General features: G+C 35.1%; 3 protein-coding genes across 7 annotated transcripts in view; 2 read left to right on the top strand and 1 right to left on the bottom strand.

Annotated features, from left to right (window-relative positions):
• The window catches only part of LOC128677375 (uncharacterized protein), a 21105-nt gene extending 11416 nt beyond the window's left edge, over nt 1-9689 (top strand). For 3 of the 5 annotated variants that reach the window (XM_053758155.1, XM_053758154.1, XM_053758151.2), the window contains 4 exons: nt 492-588; nt 4683-4854; nt 5095-5274; nt 5629-9689. In XM_053758155.1, coding sequence (XP_053614130.1) covers nt 492-588; nt 4683-4854; nt 5095-5274; nt 5629-5653 — 474 coding nt within the window. In that variant the 3' untranslated portion in view covers nt 5654-9689. The remainder of the gene's footprint in view (nt 1-491; nt 589-4682; nt 4855-5094; nt 5275-5628) is intronic. The other 2 variants (XM_053758152.2, XM_053758153.2) reach the window with 2 other exon arrangements.
• Nucleotides 1811-3945, top strand: LOC128677377 (uncharacterized). The gene is made up of 2 exons (XM_053758156.2): nt 1811-2355; nt 2434-3945. Exons 1-2 carry the CDS (start codon nt 2206-2208, stop codon nt 3895-3897), a joined length of 1614 nt encoding a protein of 537 aa, XP_053614131.1. The 5' UTR covers nt 1811-2205; the 3' UTR covers nt 3898-3945.
• Nucleotides 8542-16649, bottom strand: beta-Man (beta-Mannosidase). Its single transcript, XM_053758150.1, has 12 exons — nt 16492-16649; nt 15905-16051; nt 15059-15207; nt 14300-14493; nt 13939-14197; nt 13500-13665; nt 13144-13269; nt 12650-12824; nt 11995-12568; nt 11660-11789; nt 10912-11294; nt 8542-10685 (listed from the first exon to the last, which is right to left on the bottom strand). Exons 1-12 carry the CDS (start codon nt 16613-16615, stop codon nt 10425-10427), a joined length of 2688 nt encoding a protein of 895 aa, XP_053614125.1. The 5' UTR covers nt 16616-16649; the 3' UTR covers nt 8542-10424.

Below are 16649 nucleotides of genomic sequence, written 5' to 3'. Positions count from 1 at the left end.
AAAGTACGGAAACACTCATAAGAATATTTCAAGTTTCTAATAATATTTTAGTTTTTTTTTTAAGTATAATACGTAAGGGTGAGTTGCATCGTCAACTTTGACGTGTGCAGTAAAACGCAAAGTACGCCATTTTGTCTTAAAGTTAGCGTTATTCAGTCGTGCAATTTATTTTATTGTAGACTTTTAGTGCACACTCCCTGCCCGTCCCAACTTCGCTCGGTTAAAACCATATTATATTGTACACTAAACTAAACCTTAAACCTAAAGTAAACCTTCCTCTTGAATCACTCTATCTATTAAAACTCGTATCAATCCGTTGCATACATAGGGACAGACAGTGGACAGTGATATACGTGCAACAAGCGCCATATTTTTTATATATTCCAAATTCTTTAGGATAAAAAATAATTATCTGGACTAATTATGCTACACTAAATAAGGGATTTTATTAGAAAGAATTATAGTTTTCAATTAAAATATAATGTTTTCAGGTTTTCAGAGCCTCATTCAAGATGGCGTTGTTCTACGGACTATGGACGTGGCTGGTTCACAATCTGTTTGGCGCGAAAGTTGTCTACCTGCCCTCTGGTATGTCAAAGTTTTGTTTTGTTTTCTCCACTACTTAATTGTTTGCATATGCAATAATATTTGTTTTTTTTTTTATTTTACGCAAAATGTTAGGAAGTGTTACTTTTAAAAAAAAGTAACACTTCGTAACATTTTGCGTAAACATGTTCAGTTTTATAATATTCTACATTTTTCCTAATCCCTACTAATAGTATTATAAATGCGAAAGTAGGTTTGTGTGTTATCTCTTCACGTTTTATCTACTCAACCAATCTTCTTGAAATTTACCATATATGTAGTTTGAAATGCGGATAATGACAGAGTTAATCTCGGAAAAATAAATTTTAGCGTGAGAAATTCATGCGGGTGAAACCACGGGCAAAAGCTAGTTTGTTAAAATATTTTCTAGTAACTCCCAACAAAATTTCAACATAACAAAATAAGTTTTACACTTATTTTTTAATATTTATTTGAACTTACAAATAAAAAAATAAATCACACAAAAATCGATTAAATCTAAATACACATTTATATTATTGAATATACTTAATGACGTTATTGTTTACCAAATTTATAAATGCACCGGAGAGCAGATAAAGTGAAAAATACTGTTATCTTGGTTAAGCGCGAGTTATTGAACGAGACAGAAGTACATACATTGGAATATTTATAATTTTTTGTCCTTAAAAATTGCATTTTGTTTACACTGCACTACCAGATATCTGTCACAAGATATTTTTACGCACAACATAACAACATACAACTGTTATGAATGACGTGTTTTTCTACAGAAACGTAGATTATTGAAATTGAATTATCAACTTCATAGTAAACAATAAAATCTGAATATTGTCATTTCTCTCGCAAATACATTTTATCACACTGAATGATAAGGTTTTATTACATTTAAACTTTGCTACAATGTAAAGAATCTTATGATAGGTAAGTATGATTTTTATAAACTATTTTCTTTTCTTATTGCGTGACAGCCAGGACACTAGACAGAGTTTCGCATTTATAATGTTACTATGGATGCACATATGTTTTTCAGGCTTTTTTAAACTTGTCACTTGTACTCCATTAAAATGGTAGAAAAAAAATACACGAGAGCTTTGTTTTCCGGCCTTTGCAATCCTTTACGTAATAACAATAAATCTTATACCGTTTGCTCTTTTACCGTTTGCTGATAAGTAAACATTCGATTTCAAACAGGAGTTCATAATATATCATATTTTCTATCACATTTTTAGGGTTCCGTGTGATTTATATACATAATGTCATCGGAATACTGATTTCTTTTTTGAGACACCTGACGTGACGAGGGTACTGCAAGTAGAATCTATGCTTTTGTTATTCTATATAGGTTGATGTAAATAGTCTTGATCGCTCCAAAAACATGTTCTCAAATTAATGTATATTATTAAAAGTAATTACTTATTAATGTCCCATAACTTGACATTGGATAAAGCCGAGCCGGGTTATTGAACTATTAATTTCAGACGAGCAGATAATAGCTGATATTTTACGTCATATGCTTAGCTGGAATTATCTCCGGATGATGGCCATTCGCGTCTGACATCAGGTTTTTACGCTCGCGTTATTGTGTTGATTATAGAAAAAATATTCAGTGACTGCACAATGCACCGATTAGTACCGTGTCTTGTTGTGATGTTGGGATCAGTTCTTAGTATAAGAATCAATTTCACAAACTGCCAAACGCCAGAGTGGACTTGTATAAACAGTGTTCCTAATGAGATAATTTATAATTGTCATCGCGCAACCACTAATGTGAGTATTTTGTTTTTGTTTTGATTGTCGTATTCCGTCCATATTTGACTGTTACTTTACATATTTCAATTGTTTTAGGATTTTATAATACACATCAAGGATTACTACACGGACCACATAAAAAGCGTTATCGTGCAAAATTGCAGAGACCTTCGGGTGGTGTTGGACTGCCCCTTGTTGCAAAGAGCTTCTCAATTAGAAAGGTTTAAAATAAAGGACTGTGACAGATTAGAATTTATTTCTTTATCAACAAGTTCGTTGCTACAAACGCCGCCTGAGGTTACTATAGAAAATGTTCGAGAAATAGTGTCCCTCCCGAGGAACTCGTTCAAATCTCCTGTGACGAACACTGAACTGAAATGTCTGGGATCGACAACCCTGAAAAAATTACGAATCTTCAATAGCAAAATAAATACGATCAAGACCAAAGCCATTCACAACGTAACCGGAATAAAAGTCATTGAATTTGAAAATGTAACCGTATCTGCCATAGAGAATAACGCAATAGAAACTTTTATGGATAATGATGAATCGTTGTTTTCCATACGTAATAGCAAAATTGAAAACATTGGTTCTAGAGCGATTACAGTACGCAGCAAATCCGTTTCCATAATAAACAACGATTTTGATGATGTTATGAATAATGTGCTAAATATAACAGCTGATGATATACGTATAGTAGGAAATATATTCAAAGCTGTGAACGGTCTAACTTTAAAGTCAGTCAGTATAGATATGAGCTACAATACAATAAATACATTCAAAAGTAACGCACTGACAAATGTTAAATGTATAAGAAAAAGAACAACGAAAAGGCAATTTGTGTTTACTGGAAATATAATTAATGCGTTCGATCCATATTCTATCATATTTGAATACAGCAGTTGCAAATCTTTCGGAGGCTCGGTGGTTATAAAAGAAAACAGAATAGATTGCAAATGTCGTAACATCGCATTTTTGCAGACTGCCAGTACCAACAAAGAATTGAATAATTTAATTCTAGATGCGACATCGAACAACACATGTCTCAATGTACCCTGTTCACTTCCAGTGGACGTGGTGAGATTACTACTCGAAAGTCGAATGTGTGATCTGAATTTAGACTCTCAAGTTATGTGCTTACTATATAATGATAGGCTATCTAACAATGAAGTTACCACAGATGAGGACGTAACATTACCAACCCCCACTTTCTACCTCATAAGAGCTGCCAATTCGCAAAATGGTGATGCAAGTGCAGCTATGACCGCGATAGATAAGGATGATATACTAAAAGAAAGTAACTTAAACATGACCAATCGAACAACAGTTAAAATCGTATTCGATTCTTCTAGGGACTTTGTTGAAACTTTACGTAGTACCGGCAGTAATAAAGAAAATGAGATTAAACCAAAGGAAGATTCAGAACACAGGAATAAATGCGTCGGTGAACAGTGCAAAAGTATATTTATCAATGACAGACAAAAAGCTTTAGACTTCTATAAATATGTTTACGCACAATTGCGGTCACCATTGCACAGTACTGATAAGACGAAGACCTGATGAGATGTTTACTATTAATAATTAAATAAATAAATATTTTTACTAAAATCCAGTATTTAATCACACATACACATTCCCAATCACAATCTTACAGTCGAGACTTACTGAAAGAAGTTGTTGATAAAACATTTTGAGAACATTCCTTATTCGGACTTTATTTGCTTTAATATACTTATTTAATCTGCTTGTCGAAAGGCTATCAGCTCTGAAATCAGCCATGAGCATAACTTTACACATAAGTTAACTTTAAAACTATACTTTTTGTTGTAAAAGACTTCATTATTTATCTAGTTGAACGTGAACCTATAGTTTTGCTACTGACTACCCCGTAAGATAAAAAGACGTGGTAGTGTGTCTGTAACATTTACTCGTAACGTTCAATAACGATTGCAAACGTATATTGAACTATATATTCTTACACTTTCACAATAATTACAAGCGGCTACCCGCTTTACAGAATCTACATTCTGTCCTTTATTGAAACTGTGTTATGCTAGCTCCACAACTGTCGCCAAACTCGGCCCCTGCAGAAGCGAATGCGTGAACATTGCGTAGTTAGTATGAGTGCTTTTATTTACCGCAATGAAAAACCAGCAGTGCATACACAAGAAAACTGACCCAACAGACATTCTAAGTATATTATTGCCATATAAAATCGAGGCTTAATTTGTATATAATACGAGGTTGGTGATATATGAATGATATTTACTATTATCAAACTATCACATTCTCTTCATTGCGTTCAATGGTTTCGTCTTAGCACAGCCAATGTTTCGAAATTCCAGTCCTGGCAGCAGTGTTGGGCGCGGCGCCCTTCCTCGGCCCGTATCTGGCGGGTCTGCCGGCCGCGCTTGACGTGTGGCTGCAAGGCCGGCCAATGATGGCGCTACTCCTGCCCATCGCTCAGGCCGCGCCAATCGCGTTCCTCGACGCCGCCGTCTACGCGGAGATCAAAGAGTAAGTTCTCTTTTTAAACGTTTTTTGAAACATTCGATATTCAAAAAGTCCAGTGTACATATTGTATTTATTCTCATTCTCTCATTCTCACAATTTGGAAAATCTCGTTTGTTGTTGTCTGTTCAGCATCTACTCATTTTTAACCAAACGGAAAGAGGGGTGTTATAAATTAGACTGTGTATCTGTATGTCTGTATATGACATTGTAGCAATTGTGAAATAATTCTGTACAATTTTCCAGCGGCGGGCACCCGTATGTGACAGGACTGGCCATAGCGGGCGGCATCTTCTACCTGGGGCCCGAGGGCGCGATCCTGGGGCCGCTGCTGCTGTGCTGCCTCATGGTGGTGCTCAACCTCTCCTCCACCTTCCTCAGGGACACGCCCTCCGAAGAACGCGCCGCCCTCCACTCAAGGGCCAGGTAAATCAACGATGCTACAAATCTGTTTTACATAAGCGTATGAAGTATTGGACTTTGTAAAGACTTTTATTCTGTTTTTTTTTTGGTCAATTTTTATTGTTATTATCCAATGACAAAATATAAACGTAGCTTGTATAACGTTGTAATAGGTAAGAATGTTGCCTCCAAGACGTCGAAAACAGTAACTTTTGCAATTGGCAAGCAAGCAACAAATAAATAATTGTTTATGCTTTAAATTATTTAAAATACGTCCAATGCCTCATTTGAATATCAACGTTTGTAAATAATACCTAAGAGTGGATTTCGTTTGTCAAAATAATTTCAACACTGATAATTTGGATTTTGTTGATTTAGGTCATTATTGGGATGCTTTATATAAAAAGGTGTGTATATTATAACTAGATATTCTGTAGTATTCTTTTCGTTTCTTTATCAAGGCGAAAGATGTAAACAAATCAAGCAATCTGAAACAGCATTTTCCACAAATAATAATATACAAAATGTTTTAATGTCTGATTATAGCTAAGACGCAAAAATGGTCTGTTATATCAAATAAGAAAGTTTAAGGCTTTTTAAGAAATAATAACTACATCGTGTGGGTGAATTACATATTTATGTATGCGCACATAAATTGAAAATAAATATTTACCTTAATTTTTAGTAAATATATTCATTACAAGCCAATATAGGAAAGTAATTATTCATCTGTGTTATATTTCATAATTTATTTACATCTTTGGTCAATTCTGGTATATTATGTAAATTAGATGTTTTTACTATTTTGCTTTGTTTATATTTTTGTACCACGTTGTGCACCCCTGGCTGATTGCGTGAGATTACTAGATAGATTTTTATTGCATTTAACCCTACTACGCTAGTCAACTAGTTATTTCTTTTTTTACTAACATATTTTTTTAATAATTCGCACTCTCGCAGTGAAGGTTAGCTAAAGTTTCAATATCGAAAAGATCTTGTATTAAGTAGCAAGTGACACGTAACACTTTCTCGCTCGTTACGCATTCCACACATGATTCCATGGAATTGAGTGAGGCATTATATTTTATGCGTTAATCCCCTAAAGTAAAAACAACAAACAACATGGCTTCAAAGTTAAAACAACAAATTTATATTTTTGAAGTTCTATTATTATATTAGACATACTTATCTATTAACTTTAGTTGACCTTTCCTGATGTTTATTTGCATGTCCTCAAATTTGGGGTAAACTTTTTTGATAGAAACCCTTCGCAAGGCAACCAGAGTCGCTTCTTCTGAACAGTCCCTCCGCATACTAAATAATAGAAAAAACATCTGTTACAATCGGTCCAGATGATAGTCGCTTGCCACGATTATATCCAATGCATGTCCAAAAATATTCGGGTAAAATCCTTATAGGCTTCTTTTATATTGTTCTAAATAGATTCTATACTTTTATATCTACTATTTATTCTTTATATATTTATAAATAATGCGCATAATTGATTTATTTATCCACGTACATACATAGATTAATACATTTTAAATATTTGTTTACAGGCTGGGTGTTTATTTCTGACGGGTTTGCATGGACGACTAATGCTAACATACAACACTCATCTTAGTCAATTATACTATTATGTAAGGAACTGATTGATTCATCATTCATTAATGGTATTAACTAGCAACACTCATCGACTGCCTAAATGTAACAAAGCAATGTATGTTGTGCTGAGTGTATACCCTTTCACCGCGACACTTTATATCAGTTGTCAATTAATGAATGTATATTGTTGTTGAAACATCAATTAATCAATCAATAAGAACAAGGTTCTTGTCGATGTAGTATTTTAAATTTACTCTGTCCCTTGCCACATATTTTACCTCCCTATACGACACGACCTTCGCCTTGTATTTTATTACGTTTATGAATGCCCTTCTTGGCTTTTCCTTTTGCTTCCTTTTCCTTTAGCGCGAAGCTTAGAAATGTGCAACACTTAAATGAAAATAGTTTACAAATAGTGGTTTTTGGTTGATATAGGCACGAAAATGTTTATCTGATTAATGTCGTTCGCGGTGAAAGTGTAGTCATTTATGTATGTATATTTACTCGGGAAAAATGTCTAAATATAATTACAATTTGGAATCACTTTCTCAAAATGTGACCCGCTTTTAGCTTTACCCGCATGTATATGATACTTAAGTATACTTGTATGAAAATAAATGAAATTATTAGGGGTCTCCAGACCTAACATTTTTATACTTTGAATGAGACTATAGTGAATTCATCGGTGCTCCAAGTCACGCAGCGGGCGAATTAAGTAACATAAATGGAATACATTGTCATTTATATTACAATAAAGAATAATTTATCGAATTCTTACATACAAAGATCATCATTTCACCATGTTTTAACGTTACATCGAATTGATTAAATATCTTATTATTAACTTGTACCTGAAACATACCCATTTTATATGTTTAAATCTAAATAGAATATAAATATATCAGTAGGAATCTTTTGACAATTAAATTGTTAATAGACATCATACATCGTATAATAAGATCTGTGATCAATTTAATGTATACAGAGTGCAACAAATACTTATACTACTGGCTAAATATTTGACGAAGTTAAGTGATTGCAGTATTGAATTGAAGGGGGAAATAGCCGCCCTGCGATGTATGGGCATTGCATATAATGCTTGAACTTCTATACTGCGAAAAGTGAAAAATCTTTTTTTAATAGTTGCGTCTTTTATCCATCTGACGGCAGCATACTTCTCAAATGTCACTGATGCACTGCATATTAGGCATATAGGATATATCCCATGCCTTGGAACCTAATAAGGTTATTATTACTTAAATAAAACTGCCTATAATTTATCAACTATAAAGGAATCTGATGAATGTGTCCACTTTCGATTTTCCATTATACGCATTGTTGCTTTCTTGGCTCGGACGTGTGAGCTTATATCTATGTATTTATTCTTTATAGACACGAATGTATTGTTATTTAATTTAGAACTTGTTAGAGGAAACGACTGGTTGCCAAATAAAAGCGATTAAGGTCGAGTCGTAGTGATATAATTTGATGGTGCTTTATTTATTAATATAAAAATAATTTATTGCACATTATTATAGATATGCATACAAAATGTATCATACAACTTAAAACTAAATTGATAATCAAGAAAACGTGAAAAAGGTTTACTATCTGTTTGTTATATGAATGGCTGCTGTATAGGGTGCGAGGGGAGTTCAGGTCATAAATAACTACGCTTCACAATACTTGAGTAAATGTATGTATTTATTAGTAATATTCAATAATAAGTTATTAAGTTGACTATTTTTAACAAATTTAACTACTTAATACATTATCTAAAACAATCTCATTAATAATAAAAATAGAGTGCGCCTTTTTGTATTATTATTTATCATAATTAATATATTCAAAGAATAATATTCGATGGGACTAAACACTTAAATGCATATTGATTTAATCACGGAATGCAGAAATCCATGGAAGTGTTAAAGACCAACTTATTCACAGTACAGGTGTCGCCAAATGCACACATCAAACATGTCGCATATCTTCAATCCAAAATAGCCCAAATCAAACAGACTACTAAGCTAAAAAACACCTTCACTGTACACAGAGTTTACTCTGCCATAGCACACAAGGTCATATTTGCAGTGAAACTAATAAAAACAAAGGACAGCTCGAGGCAATCGTTTGACTAAGTTTAAGGGTGGATACGACTTCGGCGGCGTTCCGAAGTCCTTGCCGGCGATTAATCGCAAACATTGACACGCGTGACACGCCTACTTCATATTTCCATGTTTTCTGTGTTCCGTGGTTTTAAAACTGATAAGAATTTTTACGATTTTTATAAGATTTGTAAAATCAACATTACATTTGTATCTAATTAGTAAATAAGTCGATTAAACGAATATTCCTAAAAACAGAAATTGCTCTCTTTTAAATTTATTATAATAATAAACACGTCTGTGTGCATATGTGAAATTAAAATTATAAAATCCTCAGTCATTAATATAGTATAAAATGATGATAAAATATTGACGAAATATATATGTAAGCATTACGTGTGTTTGAATATGTACTTGCTGCTATTATTACTTTAAACTTTGTCAGGTTTTAATTGAAGATTATTTGAACGTGGCGCAATTTTTTATACTAATTCTATGGAGCTGTAAAAACTGTTCAAAAAACTTTTAATTTTTCAAACAGTGAAGTGACTCTCACAAATAGGAACATAAGAATATTGTATTATTATTTAAATTCAACAAAGTCCTTACCAGTTCGAGAGAATCGTCCAAAGATTATTTTTATATACATTGCTGCATGTTATTTTATTAGTTGGTAATACCGCACGCATTTTCGCATTATAAACTGAAAATAAATGTATTCGTTTGCTATCAATGTATTTTATTTCAGAACACGCCCCTTAACGTTGCTAATACTAGGGTTCTGTTGTTATTAAGATACCGAACCCTAAAGATGCACATGCTTTTAATCAACAATACGTGTTCACCTATTTTTAGATGCACGTTAAGAAGGATCCGTGTTAATATCTATATAGTAACTTATCGTGACTTTATCACGACTTATATAAAAGTAAAAACACTCGAAGATGCCAAAATAATGATAACAAGCGTTAGTAAGAAAAGTACATATGGCAAAATGTTTTGTAAACAAAAATCGATATCCTCGAAAGTAAAAACGTAAGGTCGTTCGCACATGGATCCTAAGCATCCCGTAAAGTACAGTCTGACTTTATTATTCCGTGAGTCTGACTATAAAAAAAGAAAACGTAATTTTACCGAACTAAATTTTTGTCATTGCTTTACCAAATAGAATGGTCAACATAGCTTGATAAACACTCAGTTTCGACAGCCAAGAAGATACAGCATCCTCATTTTCTACTCGTTTTAGGCAGACTGTACGCCGTAGTACAAGAGCACAATGGGCGGTCATGTACCATGTGTTACACACTACACATACACACACTACACCGACGCGGTACCTGAACAAAACATTGTTGCTCTCGTACGACACGTATGCAAACTTATGAATAAAAGAAAAGTGATTCTTATTTCGTATAGGTAACTTATCATAATAGAGCATATTTTGCTTACAAGAAAACTTAGAAACTAGTGTAAATAATATTGGTAGGTAATGGCGTCCTCAATTTGTTTAGGTTTCAATATGTCATCGCTAATATAGTTTACCCTATAGTAGGGTTTCGTCACTATGAGGCCATTTTCTTCAAAATAACCTCTGTGGTGTGCACTAAACCTTGCGTTTGTTTCCAACCAAAGGAACAGTACCACTGTATTGACCTTTATGTCCACGGGGTAGATAGTCTTGCCTGGGTATTTCTTATTTTCATGTTTTCGCATCTGTACGCTGATCTGTGAAAAAGGAAGGAATTTGTTATTTTATCTAATACATATATTTTGAATCTGTTTGAGCTCTTAGGCCGCCTTAACACTAGTAGTAGGGAGTGATCAGCCCACTCTACTCACTGGGGAAAACCATGTCTGTAGTTGGCGCTCAAACTTGGATCGTAACATAAGTGACCTTTGATTACTGCATGGCTAAGATCTGTTTTAATGATGAGTAAAAAGTTGTACATACCAGTATGTATGGTTTCTTCAGTCCTACAACAGATTTCAGTGGTTTCGGGAACAAATAGTTGTACGGTGACGACGGCACACCCTCAGCTCTCAGACTAAACCTCAAGAAGGTTTCATCGCCCGCTACCCATGTCGATAGTCCAAAATCTTGCTTTTTAGACGACAACGCTCCTACGTTTGCTGGGAACGTCTGTGTGAAAACAGGCACCAGGCTACTATAGTTGAAATAGTCCACAATGATCTGCGCTTCGACTATGGGCACGAATCTGTCGTTGATGAGGTAGACATCCACGTCCCCGCTCAACAAGAGCCGCGGAGACACCAAGACGGGAGCGAAAAACCATTTAGCATAATAGTGCAGCATCTTCCATTTTCCACCATATTCTGAAAACATTATGTATTTTTGAATACTCTTTCACAATAGCATTTGGCTTTGGCCCTATTAACGCCTCAAATTATCAATAGACACGTGGCTGAAAATTATTACGCGTATTATTAATAATAAATGCGTAAGAGATCCCATGGCATGGGATAAGTAATCCCGCTGCTGTACGTATGTATCTTTATTGTATTAATTTTTATTTATCTTCTGTCTTCTGCAATAAAGTTAATACAAACAAACAAGCTTTATTGCGCAATTTCAAAAAGTCAACAAGAGGTGGACTTGATACGGCTCTGGCAGTCAAACCTTCAGACCAAACAGAAAATAACAAAAGTAGTAATGGTGATATTTTAGTATATACTCATACCAATTCCAGACCAGGAGGGCGCTTGCCAAACATCATTCAGCTGCCAATACAACGCTCCCATGGTGTACCAGTGCGCCTGCTCCTGCCTGTAGAACTCTGTCTCCGCTTTCATAGCTATAGCTTGTGTGATCTGAAACGAAACTTTACTATTTCGTATCTATCGTTAATAATAATATAACCCTATCATAATTATAGAATACTATGATCACATTTTTATCAGAACTTCATCATCACTTAAATCTTGTAAAGATGTTCCTAATGTTTTCGAAAGGTGTAATATGTTTTAAATACAAAAAAAAACATCTGAATCGGTTTATAACTCTGTGCGTGCATACCTGACTGTAAAAAACAAATTTCTCAAAATACTTCGTATCGTTGGCCTCTTTGAGTTTCAAATTTTTATGCATTTGGTCATGAATGAAGATGTACCCGTCCGGACTGTGCTGCCGATGGTTCAAATATCTACTATCTAGTTTGAAATCCTCAGGATTTGTGGTCGCGGTTCTCATCGTGGCTATAGATGGCAGCGACTGAAATCCATATTCTGATGCGAATCTCGTTCGGGGATAGATGTTCATGTCCCAGTTGTTGGCCACGTAGTTATAGTAGTGCGTGTCTCCGAAATAAGGGTCGTAAGGATTCTCCGCGATGTATCCCTCCTGTTCTGATTCCACGCCGTTCGATGGACTTGAGACTAAGTACTCCCTGTCGTCCAACGCAGCCACAATTGGTTTTATAGTATCGACATATAGTTTGATGTACTCATTTTTGTATTTCTCGAACTGGGGTTGAGTTTCATACCAGTTTCCTCTCAGCGCCACTTCATTCTCGTTGTTCCCGGCCCATATTGCAATGGAAGGGTGACTCTGAAGGCGAAGTACGTTTTGTTCGATCTCTGTTTTTACATTACTGGAAAAAAAAGTTGTTCTGAAGTCATACTATCACATTCTACCGCAGTGTATATTTTTTTATTTAAAACAATTTGCTTACTCTAAAAACTCCGGATAAGCAGGATACATAGAGCATGCGAAGAGGAAATCCTGCCAAATTAGAATACCCAGCTCATCGCATTTATTATAAAAGTAGTCCGATTCGTAGACTCCACCTCCCCACACTCGGAGCATGTTCATGTGTGCGTCCCGTGCCGCTGTTAGTAGCCCGTCCACTGGAAAGTTACGACAAACAGTGCTGTATTAGATTATTAAATACATCCGTTATAAATTTAAATAACTTACAAAATCAAACATTTATCGGAATCCAAATACTTATTTATGAATCTCTACAAAAACAAAAGAAAATTAGAACAAAACGATGATACAAGATGAGAAGAAAAAGTATAAGGAAGTCTTCCGGTAATCCGATGTAATATGAAAATAAGCTTTTATTTTTGGAAGTTTCAGCGTACGAGTATGTCACTCTTTGTGGATTTCTATCAATTTGGGAAGTTTGATGTAATATTGACTGTACTTGTTATATAAACTTACCTGTTGACTTGTCATCTCCACGTTCCGGCAGGATGTGAGCGGGAATCCAGTTAGACCCCTTCATAAACAGAGGGTACCCATTAATCTTGAAGTAGAAGGTCAAGCCTTTGCCAGACGTCGTGTTACCTATTTTACATATCCTTAAGGGTAAGTAAACAAAACACATATAGGTAGGTAAGTAGTTCGTAAATCATATGTACTTAAACCAGTTTAGTAAACGATCTTTATGGACTTTTTCAATAAATTCAGCTTCGTAAAAAATAAATAAAATTAAACCATACGATACGATTTAACTATACCTCAAATGTAACCTATAAGCTAACTAGAAAGCTCTCACTTTCACTTGTATTTCTCACCAAGAATCCTAGAAGCATCCTCTTGAATCACTTCAATAGTTCGGAATCCAACCTTTAATTGTTTTTTTGATAACTCGAATCGATCCTTAGTGCTAGTGAAAATAACGGACAATCTATACAATCGCTGGTCGCCATAACCATTAGGCCACCATCGCCGGATAGAGTTCTAAAAAAAATTAAAATATTCCATAACTAAAAACTAAGAAACAACAGTCTGCCAATATTGAAATCTATATATACATTAATAAGTTTGAAATGTTGATTAGTTAAAATCGGAGATCAAAAATAGACTAAGTTGTTTTTATTACGATTCGCAAAAAGTTCCAATGGGGAGGTGAAAGTTTTTGTGAAAAGCAGATTAGTTTACTTTATGCCGGGCGAGTGAAGCAGAAGACAACATTACATAAAAAGTTAAGTACCAACCTATATAAACATTTACCTCGCTTATACTCATTTCCATGTCTACTTCAGCAGTTCCATCTTCCTTACTCTGGACGGCTACGTCTTTTCCAACTGATATCATTTGTTTACCTTCCACTAGCATCGACGCAAAGAGGCGCCCTTCAATCTGTTTGGAACTCCTACTAGATTCTAAGTAAACCTTTACGTTAAGATGCCACTTCTGATCCCTATTCTCTGTCCGTGTTGTAACGGATCTTATTATGGCACTATTGTAAAACTCAAGCACTACTGGTTTCCTAAAAATATTGAAATTATTCGTACAAATTGTCTCGCGTTTGGTATTGCATGTTTTGAACTTTCCGTCGTGAACAACAAGCTAATATTAATATTTCACTCACCAGATACCAACAGAGGGAAACGCCGGTCCCCAGTCCCATGAGAAGGAAGCCTGCATCTTCCTCAGCTGGTTAGCATGACATTCTCCATTGTAATTCTCCGGGACACAACTCGGAGCTGTGAAATGGTTCTCGGACAAATCTTGAGCTGCTTCTATGGGCGATGTGAAGGACACTTTCAGCACATTCTCCCCTGTCTGGTAGGACATTCAAATATATTTATTTCATGATAGGTACTTAATGCAACATCAGCCCTTCATAAAATATACATATAGTAATAATAATAGGAGAAACCGCGTTTTTAAATAGAAACAAATTGCCTGTCTAGACACTAATAGGTACCTATTTATTAAAACCGTTTGTATCGAATATTTTCTTCTAGAAAATATAGAGGCTGAGCAAGTTAAAAAAATATATTTCTAAAAAATACACTTACAAAATGTATTTACTTCGTTATGCTTTTATAAATATTTATGTTGTAACCAAAATGGGTTTGCCGTTATATGATGTAGGTGTGAAAAATTAACTTACTATGTATGGAATTTATAAACATATGATGCACATCGAATCCACGCGCCGCAAAAAATGGTTTATAATGACTTTGGCAACGACAATTTTTCACGTATTGCAACTTGAATTTTGAAAGTGAATTTGCCACAAACAAACAATGTAGGTAGACACCAGACGGATGATCATTCCTCTCATATTAAGACCATTGCACCCAATTCCCCGTAAGGATATCCGCATTGGAAATATTCTCACCTTCAGATGCTGTTTCACGTCGAACAGGTACCTTACAAACATGTTGTTGGTGGTTCCGACCGTGACGTCATTGAGCTCCACCGACGCGATTGTGTCCAGCCCGTGGAATACCAGATGCGCCGTTGTTGCTCTCATGTACTCTTCGCTCACTAAGTAAATTATTTTAATTAACTTGAATTTCTCGTTATCAGTTGAAAAGTCAATATTTATATTATTATATATAACATATGTATGTATGTATGTATGTATTTATATATGGATTTTTCACAGTGAAACTTCCCTAGACCGTATTAGATCCGTATTTTTATGTAATTTGAAGATGTGAATATTATAAATAAAGACCAGAATGTATATTAAAGTTCCTTCCTTTCCTTTATAAATCACTCGAAGGGAGGAAGGGAGGCCTTTGCCTAGCAGTGGAACACTAGCTAATAAAAATATATTTATTTTAATGAACGAACATGAATGAATGAATGTAAGGTTATTTCTTTGTAATATGAGCATTTTCCCGGTTCCTTATACTGCCAAAAAGAGTCCCTTCCGTCCGGTCCGTTATCCTACTTTTTCTCTTTCACAGTTTCCGGCGTTCTTAGTTGTAAGACCATTGTACGCATACTTGACGACATCAAGCCCGAACTTCTTTGATTTGCTTCTGCCAGGACTAGATGGGAGCGGCATAGGCAGAGATTTCCTTAAGTAATTTGATTTACGTACGACGACGTGCCGGTAGTACAGGCACGTCGTCGTACGTAAATCATTGTGCCAGCGAAGGAGTTTCTCCAGGATTTTCCCTGCAGTGTCACGGACATGATACTGCTGCGAATAGGTGAATGTTTCTTTACTTACCATTAAATTTGCCTGTGTAAGTCCAAGTTTCGTGGGCAACCCACCGCGTGAGAACGTCGTTGAAACCGCTCAAGATATCCCCAATCACCCCCGCGTTTTGTAGATCCGAGTAAATTCCTCCCGGCACTGTGGCCTTGATTTTCTCACCTGATAGAAAGAAAGAAAAACTTTATTCGGCCATATCTGAACACTTAATTTTTTACACTTTTGAACTTAGTTTGCATTTAAAATATTATTTTATGAGACCTTAATACGTCCGCCAACGTTGATTCCGAAAAGGTGACACGCTCAGCTATATTCTGGTATTATAATATTTTTAACGTACAAATCTGTATAATGCCTATAATAAAAAGTTATAAGTAAGTAGAAATACAACCCGGCTGTGCTTACAAAATAGTCCCCTGAATAAGTCATAGATCAGTTCAGGACTCACTGTTTTGGAACAGTGAGTGCTGCACTCATCAGTTCCGGGTGTTGGGGATCGTAGTGGAACGTACTCTATTCTTATTTATCTGAGAACTGTGTTTGATCAAATAAACTATTATAAATAAATAACTTTACAAAATTATAATAAAGGACAAACTTACTCCCATTTTTGTTCTCCACAGTCCAAACGGCATTTATCGAATTCAAATCAAAGTAATCAATATGACAAAATGCATCTTTTATTGTGAATATCACAACAACAAACACTACACCTTTCCCAAACATTATTCGAAGTATGCCGGTCAATTTGATGCGCCTG

This window comes from Plodia interpunctella, chromosome 17, assembly GCF_027563975.2.
Source record: "Plodia interpunctella isolate USDA-ARS_2022_Savannah chromosome 17, ilPloInte3.2, whole genome shotgun sequence".
NCBI classification, from domain to species: Eukaryota; Metazoa; Arthropoda; class Insecta; order Lepidoptera; family Pyralidae; genus Plodia; species Plodia interpunctella.
The sequence above is the reverse complement of the archived record's forward strand: the minus strand, read 5'-3'. Positions and strand labels throughout refer to the sequence as shown.